Source organism: Drosophila novamexicana, unplaced genomic scaffold (genome assembly GCF_003285875.2).
Source record: "Drosophila novamexicana strain 15010-1031.04,08,12 unplaced genomic scaffold, DnovRS2.1 tig00000462-arrow-pilon, whole genome shotgun sequence".
Classification (NCBI taxonomy): domain Eukaryota; kingdom Metazoa; phylum Arthropoda; class Insecta; order Diptera; family Drosophilidae; genus Drosophila; species Drosophila novamexicana.
In genome coordinates, this window is record NW_020824806.1 from 909,794 (window position 1) to 926,403 (window position 16,610).

Below are 16,610 nucleotides of genomic sequence, written 5' to 3' on the forward strand. Positions count from 1 at the left end.
CTGACAAGATATTTTGAATGAGATCCATTCACGTTTTCGGGCTAAAATTTATCTTCTTTTTTTTTTTATTTTGTCGTTAACAGTTTACCGGCATATGACACACACACAGACACTCCTTTTGGGCGCAATAATTTGAAATAATTACCAGAAATTATGAAATAGTTTCAAACTATAAACTCCGAGCCAAATTAACTGTGGGCTGGCATGATTGGGCATAAAATAGATCTGCAAAAACGCAAATCACGCGAATTCGGAATTGGAATTGGAATTCATTAAGCGTGCTATGAACTTCAAATAAGAGCTCTTTCTTTTTTTTTTTAGGAGGAGGGGGGGGGGGGGGGGGGGGGGGGGGGGGAATTATGCTTATCGCATGGCATACTTTTAATTTGGTTTTGGGCAATTCTCGAAATTTCTGCGCAATAATTATGCATTCGACTGTGAGCCTATCACATATATATGTATATGGGCATTTTAATGCCATATCGTGTCTGGCACGTGACGCGGAGAGCCAAATCTAAAAGCCTATCAACTTGTTGAATACGCTTTCGGCAATTTTCAGTTATGATTGATAAGCCGCAGGGCCAAGCCAGAAAAAACAACAACAACAACAACAAGAACAAATCTTTTGGCTGCAATGACAAATGCCCAAAAATTGTTCGAATATTAAATTAGATAAGCATATTAATTTGCCTTCAGCTGTGGCAGACAGAAAATACCCTCGGAAATACCAGGCAACTATCCAACTAGATATATTCGGCAAATAATAATATGAAAAACCATTAAAGAAACCAATCGAATTTGATTGAGTACTTTTCCATAGTACAATCTGAATTTAAACGGAAATTTGTTTTTTTTTTTTGTTAAAATTGATAATATCAAAATATAAATGGAAGGCGGAAGTTAAGGCAAGCAGCAAAGTTTCAAGAATAATAATAATAATATTATTATTTTTAGAGTAGTCTGCACGTTAATTGCAAACATCTCGCTCGCTTCTTCTTCTTGTGCACCTGCAAGGAGGCTCTGGTCGCAGTTTCGAACACCTCGCGCACACCCTCCTGCATTTTGGCCGAGCATTCGAGATAGGCAAATGCATTGACTATTTCGGCCATGGTAAGCCCCTCCTCGGCCGTGACGGTGTGCTGCTTTTGCATGGATAATTCCTGAAAATGAACGAGCCTGCTTTGTAGCTTCAATGTCAATGTTAGCTTGGATCGGAGCACTTGCCTTTATGGTGTCGGGATCATGGCGCAAGTCGCGCTTGTTGCCCACCAAAATGATGGGCACATTCGGACAGAAGTGCGTCACTTCGGGTATCCATTTGTCCTGTATGTTTTCCAGCGAATCCGGCAGATCGATGGAGAAGCACATGACAATCACATCCGTATCGGGATAGCTTAGCAGACGCAAGCGATCGTAATCCTCCTGCCCGGCTGTGTCCCACAGCGCCAGTTCCACCTTGAAGCGAGCAGAAATCCATTATTATAGGCAAATGTACAAATATGTATGTATGTATGTATGTATGCTGTTGCCCCATAAAAGCAACAATTATTTAAAAAGCACTTGAGCACCGAGCTGCTGCTCCAGAAATGAACAGCGAATGCGAACAACCTCGACGTGATTCATGCGAGGAAATGGGGGCCCAGCCTGGGGCAGGCACGTAGTGCGAGTACTAAAATAAGATCTGTACTAAATATCGCACAGTATACACACACACACACACACACACACATATGCATACATATAAATAAATAAGTGCGTGCAATTGTTAGTGCATATTTGCAGCATTGCTCATGCACAGAAACAAAGGCGCAATTGTTGGCAAATACGTAAATAGTTGTGCAAACCTGTGATCCTTCGACTTCCACATCCGCAACATATGTTTCGAATACTGTCGGCACATAGTCCAAGGGGAAATTGTCTTTGCAGAAGACAGTCAAGAGGCAGGTCTTGCCACATGCCCCATCGCCTACAATTACCAGTTTCTTGCGAATGGAACTCATTATATTAATAACCAATTGAAGGCACTAGAAAAACAATTGTTTTGGTTTTTTTTTTTTAACTCTAAACGTATGACTGAAGGAAATGCTGTTTGCCAAGGAACTGTGCGTTTGTTTAGTGATTGCGGCGATGTGAAATACCTATTTTGTTTATGAATACTGCGCTACAAAGAAAATACCATGGCATATGCATCTGCCAATGAAGTGCTTTACTGCACTTTGTATAAACTTATTCTTATTCTTAAGTAGACACAATAAGTTAAGTAAACTAAATAGAAATCCTAGTAACAAAATGTGTCAAACATTTGTAGGGTAGCTAATGTTCGAATAACAGTTACGTTCATGTTGTAGTTTGATGGGCAGCACTTTGGCACAGAGTTGTTCACGTAAATTGGCAGTTCCGAAAACTATCGTACCACAAATGTTGGCATTTCGATATATCGATATCATATTATCAGCCCTACAAAAATTGCAAAGAAGAAGAAGGAAAAGGCTCTTCCTCTTTCTTTTATTTCCGCCATTGCCTGAGATAGTTGGAAAAATATGGGTGAGTCGTTGAAAAAGAGTGTATTTTGTGAGAAATACGCAAATTGCGTCGTTAAACAAAGTGCAAATCGAATTAAAATAGTTCTGCAATAGCAAGTGTAAGTGAATTTAAACGCACCGGCGCTTTTTTATGTTTAAAACCTCGCTCTCTCTGAAAACTTGCAAAACTTCGGCTGCAATTTCTTAGTTGCCCAAAATCCATTAATACCAAAAGAATCGTGCAATATTGTATGTCAAACGATTGTTTAACATGAAAACTAACATGTAGCACAACTATTGCTAGTGTTATTTGTGAAAATTTTTGCACACAACGCGCAATTCACAGTGACGTATTCAAACTAACCTAAAAGTGCCGCCGCTGCAACGGCTATTTGTTTACATTGTGTTTGTTGTTTTTGAATTTGCTATAATCTAATTTAACTAATTAAACGCAATATTGTTGTAATTAACAGGCAAGCCTAGAGGTCTGCGCACTGCCAGAAAGCATGTGAACCACCGTCGCGACCAGCGTTGGGCCGACAAGGACTACAAGAAGGCTCATTTGGGCACCAGATGGAAGGCCAATCCCTTCGGTGGTGCATCCCACGCCAAGGGTATTGTGCTTGAGAAGGTGTAAGTAGATGCTTTATTCATTTATTGTTATTTTAATTTGAAGCCAACGCATTCGATGTCTCGCAGTATACTTTTGTGTTTTGTTTATTTTGAAAATCAAATCACAGGATTATACTGTGAGTTATCGGCTGTAGCAACAACAAAAATCCATTTTAGACACAAAGCTTTATAAGAATCTACGCCCGCGACTAATCGAAACCCTTTCTTAATTGCTTTTGCAGTGGCGTTGAAGCCAAACAGCCCAACTCTGCCATCCGCAAGTGTGTGCGAGTGCAGCTCATCAAGAACGGCAAGAAGATTACCGCATTCGTGCCCCGTGACGGTAGCTTGAACTACATTGAGGAGAACGACGAGGTTTTGGTTGCCGGTTTCGGTCGTAAGGGTCATGCCGTCGGTGATATTCCCGGTGTCCGTTTCAAGGTCGTCAAAGTCGCCAACGTCTCCCTGTTGGCACTTTACAAGGAAAAGAAGGAGCGCCCAAGATCTTAGATGACGTTACATCTATCATTTTCCAGAGTTAGGGTTTTACAAAACTAAATAAACAAGAAAAAAAACAAAAATGAAACACGTTTTAGTTCCTTTGCAAATTGAAAAGATCGAAGATTCAAAGGCTTATATGAAAACTATATGATATAGTGGCCAGACGCTGGTGGGACTTGACCCAAAAAGTTGGGAGTAGATAGTGATAATTGCTTAGTTGAGTTGAAATATCTTAACTGAAGGTTTTAAGATGAGGACGACGGACAGTTCCTTTGGTAACAATAAAAGGAAATGATATTCAAAATGAATATAAAACCGGACGGATATGACTATGCACTAGATGCTTATACTGCTCAAGATTACATATCCTTTAAAAGATTACAAATGTTTATAGATTTCTCTTGACAAAGTTAAAGTATTGATTTTTTATAGTGTTGAGCATTTAATATGTGTAGTATGTATTTTCAGTATGCGGCTTATTCATAATATGTATTTATAATTATATTTAAATGCCTAGAGCCTTATAAACTAGCAGTATGGATTATAGTCAGCCTGTGCCAGACTCTTCGCCCGTTCAGGGGTAACTACCTCCGCCGCCGCCACCGGCATTGAAATTGTTTGGTCCAGGACGACGCATGGGTCGACGGCCGCGGGAACGATTTGCGAACATGCGATTGGAGTTGGGTGAGCCGCTTGGCATATTCGGATCCTGATTACCCGGATGTCCGCCGCGCATATTGCCCGGCTGTGAGTCGCGCTGCCAGACAATGCGTGCCGGCCTGTTTGTGTTGCCGCTGTTGTTGTTATTGGAATTGGTGCCGCGCATCAGGGAACGACCGCCACGGCGGGTGGGCACCGTGCTGCGCAGCGTGCGAAAGCGTGTGTTCTCCGAGGGGGATGTGGCCTCGGCTTCGCGACCCTCCTCCTGGGAAGGAACACATTAAGTTGTTATTTGTGTACACACACATGAGTATATTTCGAATAGCTTACCTCAACTTCGACGGCCTGTTTTTCGCCCTCTGACGAGACGCCATCGGCGCCCTCGTTATCCTCGGAGGGCCCCTCGGCCTGGTTATCCTGGTTTTCTGGCTCCACCGACTGACTTGTACCCACATTGGGATCTGCTGAAGATTTATGGATTATTTATTATATTACCACCATTGCAGTCGACTCTCAACTCCACTCTACTCACTCTCATTGCTCAGCTGCTGAGACTCCTCCGCCTGGCCAGCGGCGATTGTCTCTTCGGCAAAGGCTTCCTCTGCCTCGCTTGCGTTCTCCGCGCCCGTTGTTTCACTTTCATCCGGCTTGTCTTTGGCCTCGGCGGCCTGGCTGCTGCTGCTGCTGCTCTGCTCGGCGGCCTCATTTGGTTTCTGCGGCGAACTGGCAACGGCAGCTGTGCAATCGACGCTGGTGCCGGCGGCGCTCTCATCCGCCGCCGCCGCAGCAGCCTCCGCAACAGCTGTGCCATCGACCTCCGTCTCCACGCATGTGGGCTGCTCGCTAAAGTTGGATACCTGCGGCGAGCTAACAATCTCCACGGAACTGCTGTGGGGATACACACGGGAAAATAATAAGCATAATCTTTCGGATGAGTTGAAGCCTGCAGGTATCTCACCTCTCAGTGCGACGTGCTGCAGCCGTTGATGTGGATGGCGCCTGCTGCTTCCAGTTGGCCTCGGCCTGCGGTAATTGGAGTCCATTCGATTCGCCGCTGCCACTGGTTATGGCCTGGCTTTGGTTATTCTCCTGGGTCGAGACGGTGGCTGGCAAATCTTCGAGCAGTTGGCTCTCGGCCTGGGCCTGCATCTGCACTTGTTCGATATCGACTTCGTTGTGTTGATCGGGTGCATCGGCGCCTTCGTTGTCCTCCATTTCGTTGTCCTGCTCGTAGGAATCCTCGTAGCCCTCCTCCTGCTCGGCATCGCCGCCATCGATGGGCCCCAGCACATCTTCCTCCTCATCATCGGAGTCCACGACCTGAATATCATCCTCCTGGTCCCGCTGCGAAGACGTCGGCATCTGGTCAACATCCATGCCGGAATCGCCAATATGCCCGGCAGACAATTCGCCGCCGTGCATGGGCGCACGCAACCGTTTCGCCAGCTTGACAATCTTCTCGGGCACGCCCTCCTCCGCATTGGTGGAGGAGTCGCCCTCGACATCGCGTGGTCTCTTGGAGCAGCCGGCCTGGGTGGTGGTCACATTGCTGCTGGACGGCGTATGGCGACTGTGACTGCTGACCACCGTGGAGGAGCTGCTGCTGCTGCCCGATGTGCTGGGCTGCTGTTGATTGCTGGCATCCTGGACGCTAGGAACAGTTGGATTCTGTGTGGATGTCGATGTGGTTGTGCTGGTCGACGAGGACGACGACGAGCCCTCCACACGCGGTGACACCAGCGCCACCACCTGCTGCTGTGCACCGCCGACAAACACTTGTGCATCATTCTGCTGCGGATGCTGCACACTCTCCGCCTCATGGGAGCTCTCCGCCGCTGCCGTGGCGCCCATGGGCGGAATTGCAGCAACGGCCACAGCCGCCGAACTGGTCGAGGGCATATAGTCTGTGTGCGATGATGTGGGCGACGAGGAGGCCATGGACTCCAGCGTCGCGCTGCCCGTGGTATGCACCTGCTGCTGTGGCGGCACCAGGGCTGTGTTGCCCACAGCAGAGGAGGAGGAGGAGGAGCTACTGCTGCTGCTGCTGCTGCTACCCGAGGCAGCGGCTGCCGATGATGAGGTGGACGTCGATGTGGAGGTTGAGGTGGAGGCGCCTGGCTGCTGGCTGGTGGGCAGTATGGCAGCTGTGCGGCTGTTCTGCACGGAAATGGGCCGGATGCTGGCCAGAGGCGTCTCGCCGCCGCGCCAGGGCGTCACCGTGGCCGATTGCTGCACTGTGGCCGAGCCGGACATGGGCTTCACGTTGGCTGTGCGCGGCGAGGACTCCGATATGTTGCCCTTTTCGGCCATGCCCACCGAGCTGGTTGAGGGCTTGGTGGACTGCTGGGAGCCCAGTTGGCGCTGCAGCTGATTGATTCGCATGTGCAGCGATTCGTTTTCGCGCATGAGACGCGCATTGATGTCCTTGTGGCTGGTGATGTGCTCCTGCAGCTCCTTCTCGAGACGCAGCACGGTTTCGTCGTAGCTGGTCTTGGTGCCGGCGAGCGTTGTCTCCTGGTTGGCCAGCTCGGTCTTGGTCACGGTCAGCTCCTGCAGCAGCTTCTCGATCTTCTGCTTGGACTCGCCGCTCTCCTGCTCTACGCTCGAGCGCGACTTGAGCTCATCGTGCTCCTTCTGCAGCTGCTCGTGCTGCTCCTTGGTGTTGCGCAGCAGATTGTTCAGCTCGTCCAGCTCGGAGCGAACCTTCTCCAGCTCGGCAACGGTATCGTTGCCGCCGGTCTGCGCCTGGAGGCCCGTGTAGTAGTCCTTGTAGCGCTTGGCCAGCTTGCGCAGCATCAGTTCCTTGCTGTCCTTGTCCTGTATGACCTTATCCTTGGACTCGAGCTCCTCCTGCGCCTTCATCAGCTCCTCCTCCTTCTGCAGCAGGCGGTTCTTTAACTCCATAATGTCCTGCGCCTGGCGCGTGCTCGTCTGCTTAAGCGCCGTGGCCTCCTCCAGCTGCTTCTTGCGCGCCTCATCCTGCAGCTGCAGCTGTTTGCTCAGCGCTGGCAGCTCGTTTTCCACACGCGCCTTGAACACGGCCAGCTCGTCGATCTGCTTCTTGCTCGCATCCTTTTCGGCTGTGAGCATCTTGGCCAGATGCTCGCGTTCCGCCTGCAGGCGCTTGAATTCCTCGGGATTCCGGTTGCTCTTCTCGACCAGGGCATTGGCACGCTGCCGCCACTTGATGGCCTCGGTGCGCAGCGAGGTGTTCTCGACATTCAGCTCCTCGATCTTGGATGTCAGCTCCTTGTTGCTGCACTGCAGCGGGAAAAGCTCCTTCTCCACGCTGCTGATGCGCTCCGTCAGCTCGGCGACGCGTTTGGTCAGCGTGTTGCGCTCCTCGCGCAGAATGCGATTGCTGTCGGTGATGGCGTTGAGGGTTTCTATTTTGCGCAGCACTGCCTCGTGCTTGGACGCGGAGACGACATCGGTTTCGCTCTTGGAGCGCTCCTGCTTGAGGTAACCGTTCAGCTCGTCCACCTTCTTCTGCAGAATCGTGTGCTCGGAGACGAGGCGTGCATTCTCGGCCTTTAGAATGTCCAGCTTGGCCGCGTATAGATCCTTCTCCTTGCGCAGGAACTTGATAATCTTCAGCAGCTGCTCACTGTTCTTGACCTCATCCATAGACGTCGAGCTATTGATATCGAATGTCGAGGCGCCGTCAAGCAGCGATTCGTTGAGCGTCAGCGATGAGCTTTGATTGGACGCAGATTGGGCGAGCGCGGCCAGCTTTGTGGTCAGCGCCTCGATCTGATCGTGCAGACTGGAGTTGAGTGCGTTCAGGTCGGCGACACGTTTCTCCGACTCCTCCTTCTCCTTTTGCAGCAGACCCTGCGCCTCGGCATTTGCCTTCTGGAGTTCATCGTGTGCCGCTTGCAGAGATTCGCGTCCACATTTCAGTTGATTCAGTTCGTCTTGCACCTGGTAACAAATTTAAGAGTAATTATTAATTGATTTTCTGAGAATCGCATAGAAGAGCCCACATACCTTCAGGAAGTCCGCCTTGAACTTGGTCAGCTCCTGAATGTCAGCCGAGTGCAATACCATTTCATTGGCATACTTCACCTCGACGGCATTCAGGGATTCGGCCAGCGTGGAATTCTCTGCGCGCAGCGTGCGTATGGTGCGACCCGATTCGGTCAATTTCTCCAGGACATTCTTAAGCTCCTCCTGGGCAGCCTTGAGCTGATCCGATTGATTGGTGGTCTTGCTCTGTTCGGTAACATTGGAGAGCAGCACCTCGGCCTCCAGATCGGTGACGCGCGTTTGCAGCTCAGCCTCGGAGTTCTTGAGTTTCTTGATCTCGGCCTCGGATTTGGCCACGATATCGGCGTGCATGTCGTGCAGGCGCTTGATTTCGCTTTCGGCGGACTGCGACATCTTGTAGAACTGATCTCCGTGCTCGCGTGCCTTGGCCAGCTCCTTGGTCAGGGAATCGATTTCGATTCTGGCTTGCTCGTAGCGCAGCTCGAACTCACGCGCCTTTTTGTTGGCAGCTGTGATGGGATTCTCGTCCTTGGATGGGGTTAGGCTCTCCTGCAGCTTCTTGCTGAGATCGTTCACCTGATTGACCTTGACGGCGAGCTCCTCGCGCACGCTAATCAGTTCCTGGTGCCACTTCTCGGCCTGAAGGCGCTCCTCCTCCTTCAGCTTGTTGGCCGTCTCCGTTTGGCGCTTGAATTCGTTGACCGTTTCGCGGAACTTCTCCTCCTCCTCCTGGAAGTGACGACGCTGTGCGGACAGCTCGCGCACCGTGTCATCGAGACGCTGCTCTAGACGCAGGCGTCCCTCTGTCTCGGAACGCTCCAGATTGGCTTTGATGAACTCCAGATTGTTCAGCAACAGCGCCTGGCTCTGGTGCTCACGATTGTAGCCTTCCTTTTCGGCCTGCAGCCGGGCAGTTGTCTCCTTGAGCACGCGATTCTCGTGCCGCAGGCTGTGGGTCTCCGTTTCGGAGGCCGCCTGCTTGCGATGTGCGGTCATCACCTCGTCCTTGAGCATGTGCACGGTCTGCTCGTGCTTGATAATCGTCTTCTCGTAGTTCTTGGTGCGATCCTCCAGCGCAGCGATTTGCTGTTTGTAGGTGGCGATGCCCTTTTGCAGCAGTTCCATTTGCTCCTTTTGGAACTCGGAGGCGTTCATCAGCTTGCAATTGACGGAGGTCAGCTCGCGCACCTCCTTGCGCATTGAATCGAACTGATCCTGGACGAGTGCATCATTCTTGCGTTTCTCGCTGGTATAGTAGTCGTAGTTCTCCTTGAGAGCGGCATACTTCTTCGACTCATCCTCCAGCTGCTGCTCCAGGCTGCGTATGCGTCGCTCCAGCTTGGCCTCCGCCTCCAGCTTTTGCGTGTTCTCGACTGCCTTCGCTTGGTCCGCCTGCGATTCGTCTATAAGCACGGTCGAGTCGTCCAGATCTATAATCTGACTGCCCAGCTTCTTTTGGGCATCGAAGTAGAACTTCTTGTAGCGCTCGCACTTGGCCATCAGGGTGGATATTGTGTTGTTCTTCTGGTTAAGGGCCTCCTCCATTTCGACCAGACGCTTTGTGGCCTTCTCGAACTTCTCCTCGTATGCCTTCAGCTGCAGCTCATCATTCTTCAGCTCGTTGGCCTCCAGTTCGGTGGTCAGCTCGCGGATTAGCGACAACAACTTGACATTTTGCTCCTGCAACTCGACAATGGACTCGAAGGTGACCAGATCTCGGCTGATGGCATCGCTCGAGTTGTGTATAAGTCCGGGCTGGGTTTGGTTGCGCGGCCGATTGACGCCAGCACGCAGGCAATTGAGTTCGTCGAGCAGCAGACAAACCTGGCGACTCAGATCGACCTGGGACTGCTTCAGTTTCTTGTTCTCCTTGACATGGCGCGTGACATCGAAGTGCGTCTGCTCTAGCTCCTGCTCGAGACTCAGCTTCTTGTCCACCAGCTCATCGCGCTGTTGCAGCAGCAGCTGGTGCGCCTCTGTCAGCTTGCTGTAGTCATCGTCCTGTTTCTTGAAGACTGGCGCACGCTCATTGATCTCCTCGACAATCGATTTGATCTGCAGCTTGAGCTGTGCGTTCTCGCGATTCTTGGCTTCCAGCTCTTCTGAGTTTTTGGCATACAACGAGTAGAGCTCGGTGAGCGACATGTCGGAGCGCATCAGGCGACTGGCAACAGCAGCCGTCGGCGCCAGCTTGCAAATGGCGTTCTCCAGGCTCTGTTCCTTGGCCTCCTTCAGCAGATCGTTGGCGTGTGCAATTTCTGTTTTCAGTGCATCAATTGTCTTATTCATGGAGTTCAGCTCTTCGGCATGGTTCTGCTTCGCCAGCTGGAACTCAGTCTCCAGCTCGCCGTACTGATCGGTGGTTTCGGTCAGCATGCGCTTCAGGTCCGAGATGCCCTTGAGCAGCTCGTTGCGCTCTGTGATATTCTCGCATTCAGTATTCTTGTAGATCTCGACCAGCTTCTCTTTCGTGTCGAGTTCCTTTTTGAGCGTATCCACAAACTTTTCGGTTGCCATATTGTGCTGGAACATTGTCTCATTGAGAGCCTCGATTTTCTTGTTCAGATCCTCAATGGTCTTCGAATACTGTGCGTTCTGGCCTTGGAGTATTTGCAGCTCGTCACACTTCTCCTTGAGCCGCACCTCAAGATGCATAATGTTCATGGCATGGTCGCGGCGCAAGTTCTGTAGCTCGGCATTGTTGCGATTCAGATCGCTGCTGAGCAACTGAATCTCGTTCTGCAACATGGAACGCTCGCTCTCCAGCCGGCGCTCTTTGATGTCCAGGGACACCTCCTTGCTCTGCACCTCATCCAAGCGCGCTATGGCCTCACACTTGGCGGTGATGGCCGCACGCAGCTGCTGTTGATAGGTTTGCAGATCCTGCTTGAGCCGCTCAAGCTCGCCATTCTGCCGCTCGATCACTTTAAGCAGCGAGTCGCGCTCATCGACAAAGGACACCTTCTCCTTGCGCAATGTGGACAAGTTATGATCGTAGCTTTTCACAGACTCCTGCAGCTGGTCACGCTCGGCAGACACTTGATCCAGCTGGGCGCGCAGCTCGGCTACATTTTGCTCAAGTTTGGTGAACTTTACCTGGTTATCGAGTATTTGGCTTTGCAGCTCTTCATTCTTCTGTTCTGTTTCACCTGGGAAGAGGAAAGAGAGAGGTGATGAGGGCAGGTCATATGCAGGGCAGTTGTGTACAAGTAATAAAAATAGCTTATAGTTGTAAATTAATGCCCTAACAAAGCCACTTTACTCACTGAGACGATGCGCGGCGGCTCGTTCTTTGCAATATTCGTCGAAAAAACCATCAATATAGGATTTTAGCTTTTGCTGCACGCCGGTTGGTAGCTGTTCCAGCTCAGCCGGCGCAAATATCTGTTCCAGCGACTGTGGACCACTGAGATCCATGTTTGGAATGCTTTTATTTATTGAACGCAATATTCAGTTGTCAAATTTTTTCTTAACTTTGTGTGCAAAAAAAATAGATTTGCAAACGACGCGACGTACTGCGAAAATTGCGATATACCTGGCAAGTGTGTACCTATCAACTGGAGTTGTTTTATTCAATTGAACAAATGAACATATTCAGTGATTTATGAACGAATCTGTTCAGTGTTTCATGAACCATGGCAGCTGGATTGGTTTTGTTAAACACATACGTTTGGTACTTTAGGTCTTATTTTGCACATCAAAACAACCTCATTTATTAATATATTAAAGCAGGCAAACAATAAAAGCATATTTTAATAATTTCGTGACGCAGCAATTTATTCTCGCAAACTGATTGCACCTAACATGGAAAATACAAACAATCGAGAAACTGAATAGCTTTATAATTGCATATAACAATTAAAAAAATTCACTGATTAAGCTAAACACTTTAAATTCATGATTTAAACATATTGATCACAATGAACTACAATGCGCAACGCTGACGTCAGTGTGTACACACTTGCTGCGGCCCGATATTTTTTTTGTTGCTTTGCAGAATTTCTACTTTCATGTGCCGGCTTTTTTAACATAAGAAATAAAACTCATATAAACAAATACAACTGCTGCACTTACTCAGGCGATTTGCAGCGGCACGTTCTTTGCAGTATTCGTCTGAAAACTTCTCGATGAAAGCCGACAATTTTCCCTGTATATTGTCTGGCACTAGTTGCAGCTCCTCCGGTTGTAAAATGCTGCTCAACGACTGTGTGCCGTCAAAGTCCATGTTGCTAATAGCACGTGAAACACTTTTAAATAGTTTAATTTATATTTTAACACAATTTCACAATATTATTTTGTCAAAAAAAATCCGAGCGCGACTCAGCGTTCTTCACCATACCGACTTAGCGATGTACTAAAGAAAATTAGAGACATCGATTACTACATAGAGGTGCTAATCGAAAATAATCGGTATAGCGATACATCGTTACACGCATGTTAGTGCTGCACATCGTGTAAAAGTATAACAGCTGGACATTTAACAGCACTGTTAAGGCGCGAAAATTTAAATACCACTGTAAGGGCTCTAGAATTTAGGTTTTTATAATTTTACAACCATGATAAGTTTTAATTGCAGAAAATGTCATTTTATGAACATAAACTAAGTATTTTCTGTTGCATAAGTACATTCCTTTGTTATATAGCTCTATATTTAAGGTTATTCAAGTGCCTGGTACCCACCTGGTACCTACCGCAGCGACTGGTAAGCTATGGCAGGTATTGCACACAACGACCTCATCACATTATTGGCTTACATAACCCGAAACGTTGAGGCAAATCCAAAACAGACAGCAATCAGCATCAATGTGTGCACTGTAGCTCTTCATTCAACGACGGCAGAGGCAGCGTCTGGACCAACGTGTGCCGCCGCGCTTCATCTCTGATAAGAGGCAACTGCACCTACAGCGATATGTTTTTGCGATCATCGGGTACACTGGGAAAAATCGTATAGCCGCCAATCAAGCGGCTGGCTGTGTGTCCAACAGAGAATTTCTTGCAGTGCAACGGGCGGGCGATCTGCTTATCAATAATTTGTTTTCCTTTTTTTTTTTTGCTGCATTTAGGCAGAGATTCGCTGGCGATAACGACTCAAGTGTCACACGCCCACATTTTTGGAGCAGCGGGCCAGAGGTTGCCGCTGCCTGGACCCATGCCCATGCATTTAGCTGAAGCCATTTGCACATGCGCCACGCCAATAAACTTGTACCCACCACCGAGGCACGCTTTGATCCTCATCCACAGTCTCCGACTTGAGCTCAAGCAACTCAAAGGGGGTCGGCACACGCTTGCCGCGTTTCGTTTTCTCTTCTTTGCTTTTGCGGTCTGGGCTGTGTTGCCCAGTCTGCCGCCGTCTCCTGTCCTGGCTTGGCTTTCTGGCCTGGGCTGGCCTGGCCTGGCCTGGCCGGGTCTGGGCACTGCGCATAAATCGACGGACCCAGCGAGCGCCGGCGGCAATTATCGCGATATGATAAACAAATATTTTTGCATCTAACCCACGTCGCCGACTGAGGACCAACAGTTTCTGGCATTCTGGCGCTTAATTATGAACTCTGTGCCTGGCTCTTTTTTTGGACGGTTTTTTTGCTGTTGTAATATGTGTGTGTAGTTAAGAGCTTTACGCGTGGCCGAATGCACTTTTACCTGGCTGGCAAGTACCTGGCACTGTCGAGGGCTTGGCCTGGCCCAAGTTGTTGCAAGTATGCAATTTAGAAGCTTATCGCTTTTTGGATACGAATCGGTCGGCGTTTTGGCTGCATGCGAAGTGGGTGGAGGAATGATATAAAAATTAAATATGGCTCTATTTGAATATTAATATTTGTATACTCTAACAAAGGGCATATTGACTACGAAGTGTGTGAGGCACATAAATTAATGCCTTTAATTCTATATTGTATTTAGGTTCTTGGACAATTAAAGTCTATCTATCTGGCTGTTATCAAGCAAAGATTGTGTTTGTTCTAGGCAGTGCATATGTCGTAGTCCCCAGGATCGGATGACTACCATATCATATAAGTGCCAAAATATTTGTTTATATGTTCTTATGCTTTTTTTATAAAGATATTTTAATCAAACAAAGTCACATCTAGTTGTACTACACTCTCAATTTATAGGCAATACCGAACTTATTGATATATTATATATATTATAATTAATACTATATTTAATTGATTTGTACATTTAATATATGTATATATATATATATAATATGGTGAATTCTATGGGAACAATTGTTCGGAAACCAAGTTTTTGTTTGAGAAAACATTTCTTTAGCTTAGTAAAGAAATAGTTATAAATAGAACTACGCAAGGGTATTTAAACTTCGTCAAGTCGTGACTGTTTTTTGTTTAAGGGTGGCTTTTGGCTGCAAGTCATGAGTTTTATAACCAAATTGCAGCTAATATTTAACTATTTTATAAGATGGGGGTATTTTGAAATTTGTATTCCTTATTATGTCATTAAAGTTTAGTTAATATAAGGTCTATATTAATTGTCTTTATAAATTGAGGCAACGCCTGAATAATACCAACTAATATTGCGCAGGGGATTTTTGGAATTTTTTTTTGGAATATGTGGATTCGTTTTAAATAGTTTTTATAAATTAGAAATTTCTGAGAAAAAGAAATCAGAGATTATGATCTTACAGATATAGATAGATTCGTTTCAAATAGTTTTTATAAATTAACAACCTAATTTCTGAATAAAAAAATCAAAGATTATGATCTTACAGATATATATTTGTGATTTGATATATATTATGTGTATATGATTAAGCTTTTTTATGGGTTTTATTTATGTGAACCCATTCAGGAGCAGTTGCCATATATGTCCAATCTGGGATAGACAACCATGTTCATACATATATATATATATTTATATATATAAAATTATATATATATTTCATAGAAATTTGCTTCTAATTGTTGAAATCTATTCAGTTAAATCAAGTAAAAATATATATAAATAAACTTAGTTTGATTATATATATTATGTATTTTTATTATCAACCGTTCTTATTTCTATATATATACATTATATAAATACTTTTAAATGATGTGTTTTATTTATATAACTATCAATTAATTAATTATTATATTTATATATATATAATATAAAATATAATAAAATACTGTCAAGACTTTTATCAAATGTGCAAAAGGAAAGATACTCTGATAATTTTATATATATATAAATATATATATTTAACTTGGCTACAAAGTTTCCGCATATTACAATATTTGCATACGCTGCTCTGTGTGCGCGCGTGTGTGTGCGTGTAAGTGTGTGTTTGTATGGGCAAGCCATGTATTTGGGGCTGGCACACACACCAACACACACAGCCATTTGTGTGTCTCCACCAATTGAAACAAACCAAATGCAAAGTCGTCTCTCCCACAACACATTAAAAGCCGAGAACTGGTTTTCGTGCTTTCAGTGTATGCGACAACTGTCCAGAGCAGCAGCAGCAGGTGGAGAGCAGGGGGGGGGGGGGGGGGGAGAGCAGAGAGAGATGGAAAGGTAGAAGCTGTCGCAGCTCTCAGCTCAGCTCAGCTCAGCTTTGCTCGACGATCGGCGTCTATTTAAAATACTCGCAATGCGGCAAACAGGAATATTAAAATAAGTCTGTTTCATTTGATTCAAAAGAACTTGCCGCACACACGCCTGCCGCTTCGGCTCGGCTCCGGTCGGCTCGGGCACACACTTGCCCCAGAATGAGACTGCGTTCGTTCCGCTTAGCTGGGCAGCTGACAGTGCCACTGTCAGTGCCGCTGCTGCCGCTCTCTGGGGTCGTAGCTGCTCAGCTTCAAGCTGGGCAAAGACTGCGCAAAAGGTTTTGCTCGTGCGCTTTTTGGCCTTATGCATTCGACTGCGACTCGCGGCGAGATCTCAGTTCCGTTCACAGAGGGAGAGAGGGAGAGAGAGAGAGAGAGAGAGAGAGAGAGAGAGAGAGATGTCTGTGGCCGAGGGAATGGGAGAGCGAGAGCGAGCAAGCTTAAGCCAAGTTTCGCCAGTTGCCAGTTGCCTGTTGCCAGTTGGCAGTTGCCAGTTGCCAGTTAGTTAGCTAGCGGTTCGTCATCGGCGTGGTTCATGTGTCTCCTCTGACTTTTGGCTGGCTACGTCTACGTCTACGTCGTCGTCGTCGTCGTCGTTGTCGTTGTCGTCGTCTCCGGCAGCAGCTGCGTTGCGCTTATAATCATAAATATATCTACATACAGCGCGCGGCGTGTATCTGTATCTGTATATCAGCTATAATAGTATATAGGCCCGCTTGTGCATTTTCCCAAGTGTATTGTAAACTTGTGCGCCAACAACAACAACAACAACAAC

General features: G+C 47.3%; 3 protein-coding genes across 8 annotated transcripts; 1 reads left to right on the forward strand and 2 right to left on the reverse strand.

Moving 5' to 3' along the window:
• Positions 1-867: 867 nt before the first annotated feature.
• Positions 868-2,239, reverse strand: LOC115761123 (ras-like GTP-binding protein Rho1). Of its 2 annotated transcripts, XM_030702766.1 has the most exons (3): positions 1,845-2,236; positions 1,225-1,455; positions 888-1,160 (listed from the first exon to the last, which is right to left on the reverse strand). In XM_030702766.1, the coding sequence occupies exons 1-3, from the start codon at positions 1,998-2,000 to the stop codon at positions 951-953; spliced, it is 597 nt and encodes a 198-aa protein (XP_030558626.1). In that variant the 5' UTR covers positions 2,001-2,236; the 3' UTR covers positions 888-950. The 2 variants fall into 2 exon arrangements, with proteins under 2 accessions (XP_030558625.1, XP_030558626.1); XM_030702765.1 differs by having other exon boundaries at positions 868-1,455; positions 1,845-2,239.
• A 230-nt stretch (positions 2,240-2,469) lies between these two features.
• LOC115761124 (40S ribosomal protein S23) lies at positions 2,470-3,709 on the forward strand. Its single transcript, XM_030702767.1, has 3 exons — positions 2,470-2,544; positions 2,996-3,155; positions 3,377-3,709. Exons 1-3 carry the CDS (start codon positions 2,541-2,543, stop codon positions 3,642-3,644), a joined length of 432 nt encoding a protein of 143 aa, XP_030558627.1. The 5' UTR covers positions 2,470-2,540; the 3' UTR covers positions 3,645-3,709.
• Positions 3,710-4,082: 373 nt separating this feature from the next.
• LOC115761122 (nucleoprotein TPR) lies at positions 4,083-12,603 on the reverse strand. 5 transcript variants are annotated; one of them, XM_030702764.1, is made up of 6 exons: positions 12,360-12,603; positions 8,286-11,434; positions 5,254-8,219; positions 4,828-5,180; positions 4,626-4,756; positions 4,083-4,560 (listed from the first exon to the last, which is right to left on the reverse strand). In XM_030702764.1, exons 1-6 carry the CDS (start codon positions 12,508-12,510, stop codon positions 4,210-4,212), a joined length of 7,101 nt encoding a protein of 2,366 aa, XP_030558624.1. In that variant the 5' UTR covers positions 12,511-12,603; the 3' UTR covers positions 4,083-4,209. The 5 variants fall into 5 exon arrangements, with proteins under 5 accessions (XP_030558624.1, XP_030558623.1, XP_030558622.1 ...); XM_030702763.1 differs by having other exon boundaries at positions 4,626-4,759; XM_030702762.1 differs by having other exon boundaries at positions 4,828-5,183.
• Between the last annotated feature and the right edge of the window lie 4,007 nt (positions 12,604-16,610).

Excerpts from the sequence above, each read along its gene's own strand:
- LOC115761123 (XM_030702765.1), bottom strand. The coding sequence starts at position 2,000 with ATGAGTTCCATTCGCAAGAAACTGGTAATTGTAGGCGATGGGGCATGT. Across the intron at positions 1,456-1,844 it reads TGGAAGTCGAAGGATCACAG|GTGGAACTGGCGCTGTGGGA; the intron begins GTTTGCACAACT and ends GCTCGCTTCAAG.
- LOC115761124 (XM_030702767.1), top strand. Across the intron at positions 3,156-3,376 it reads GGTATTGTGCTTGAGAAGGT|TGGCGTTGAAGCCAAACAGC; the intron begins GTAAGTAGATGC and ends TTGCTTTTGCAG.
- LOC115761122 (XM_030702759.1), bottom strand. The coding sequence starts at position 12,510 with ATGGACTTTGACGGCACACAGTCGTTGAGCAGCATTTTACAACCGGAG. Across the intron at positions 11,435-12,359 it reads TGCCGCTGCAAATCGCCTGA|GTGAAACAGAACAGAAGAAT; the intron begins GTAAGTGCAGCA and ends TCCTCTTCCCAG. Across the intron at positions 8,220-8,285 it reads TCAAGGCGGACTTCCTGAAG|GTGCAAGACGAACTGAATCA; the intron begins GTATGTGGGCTC and ends ATTTGTTACCAG.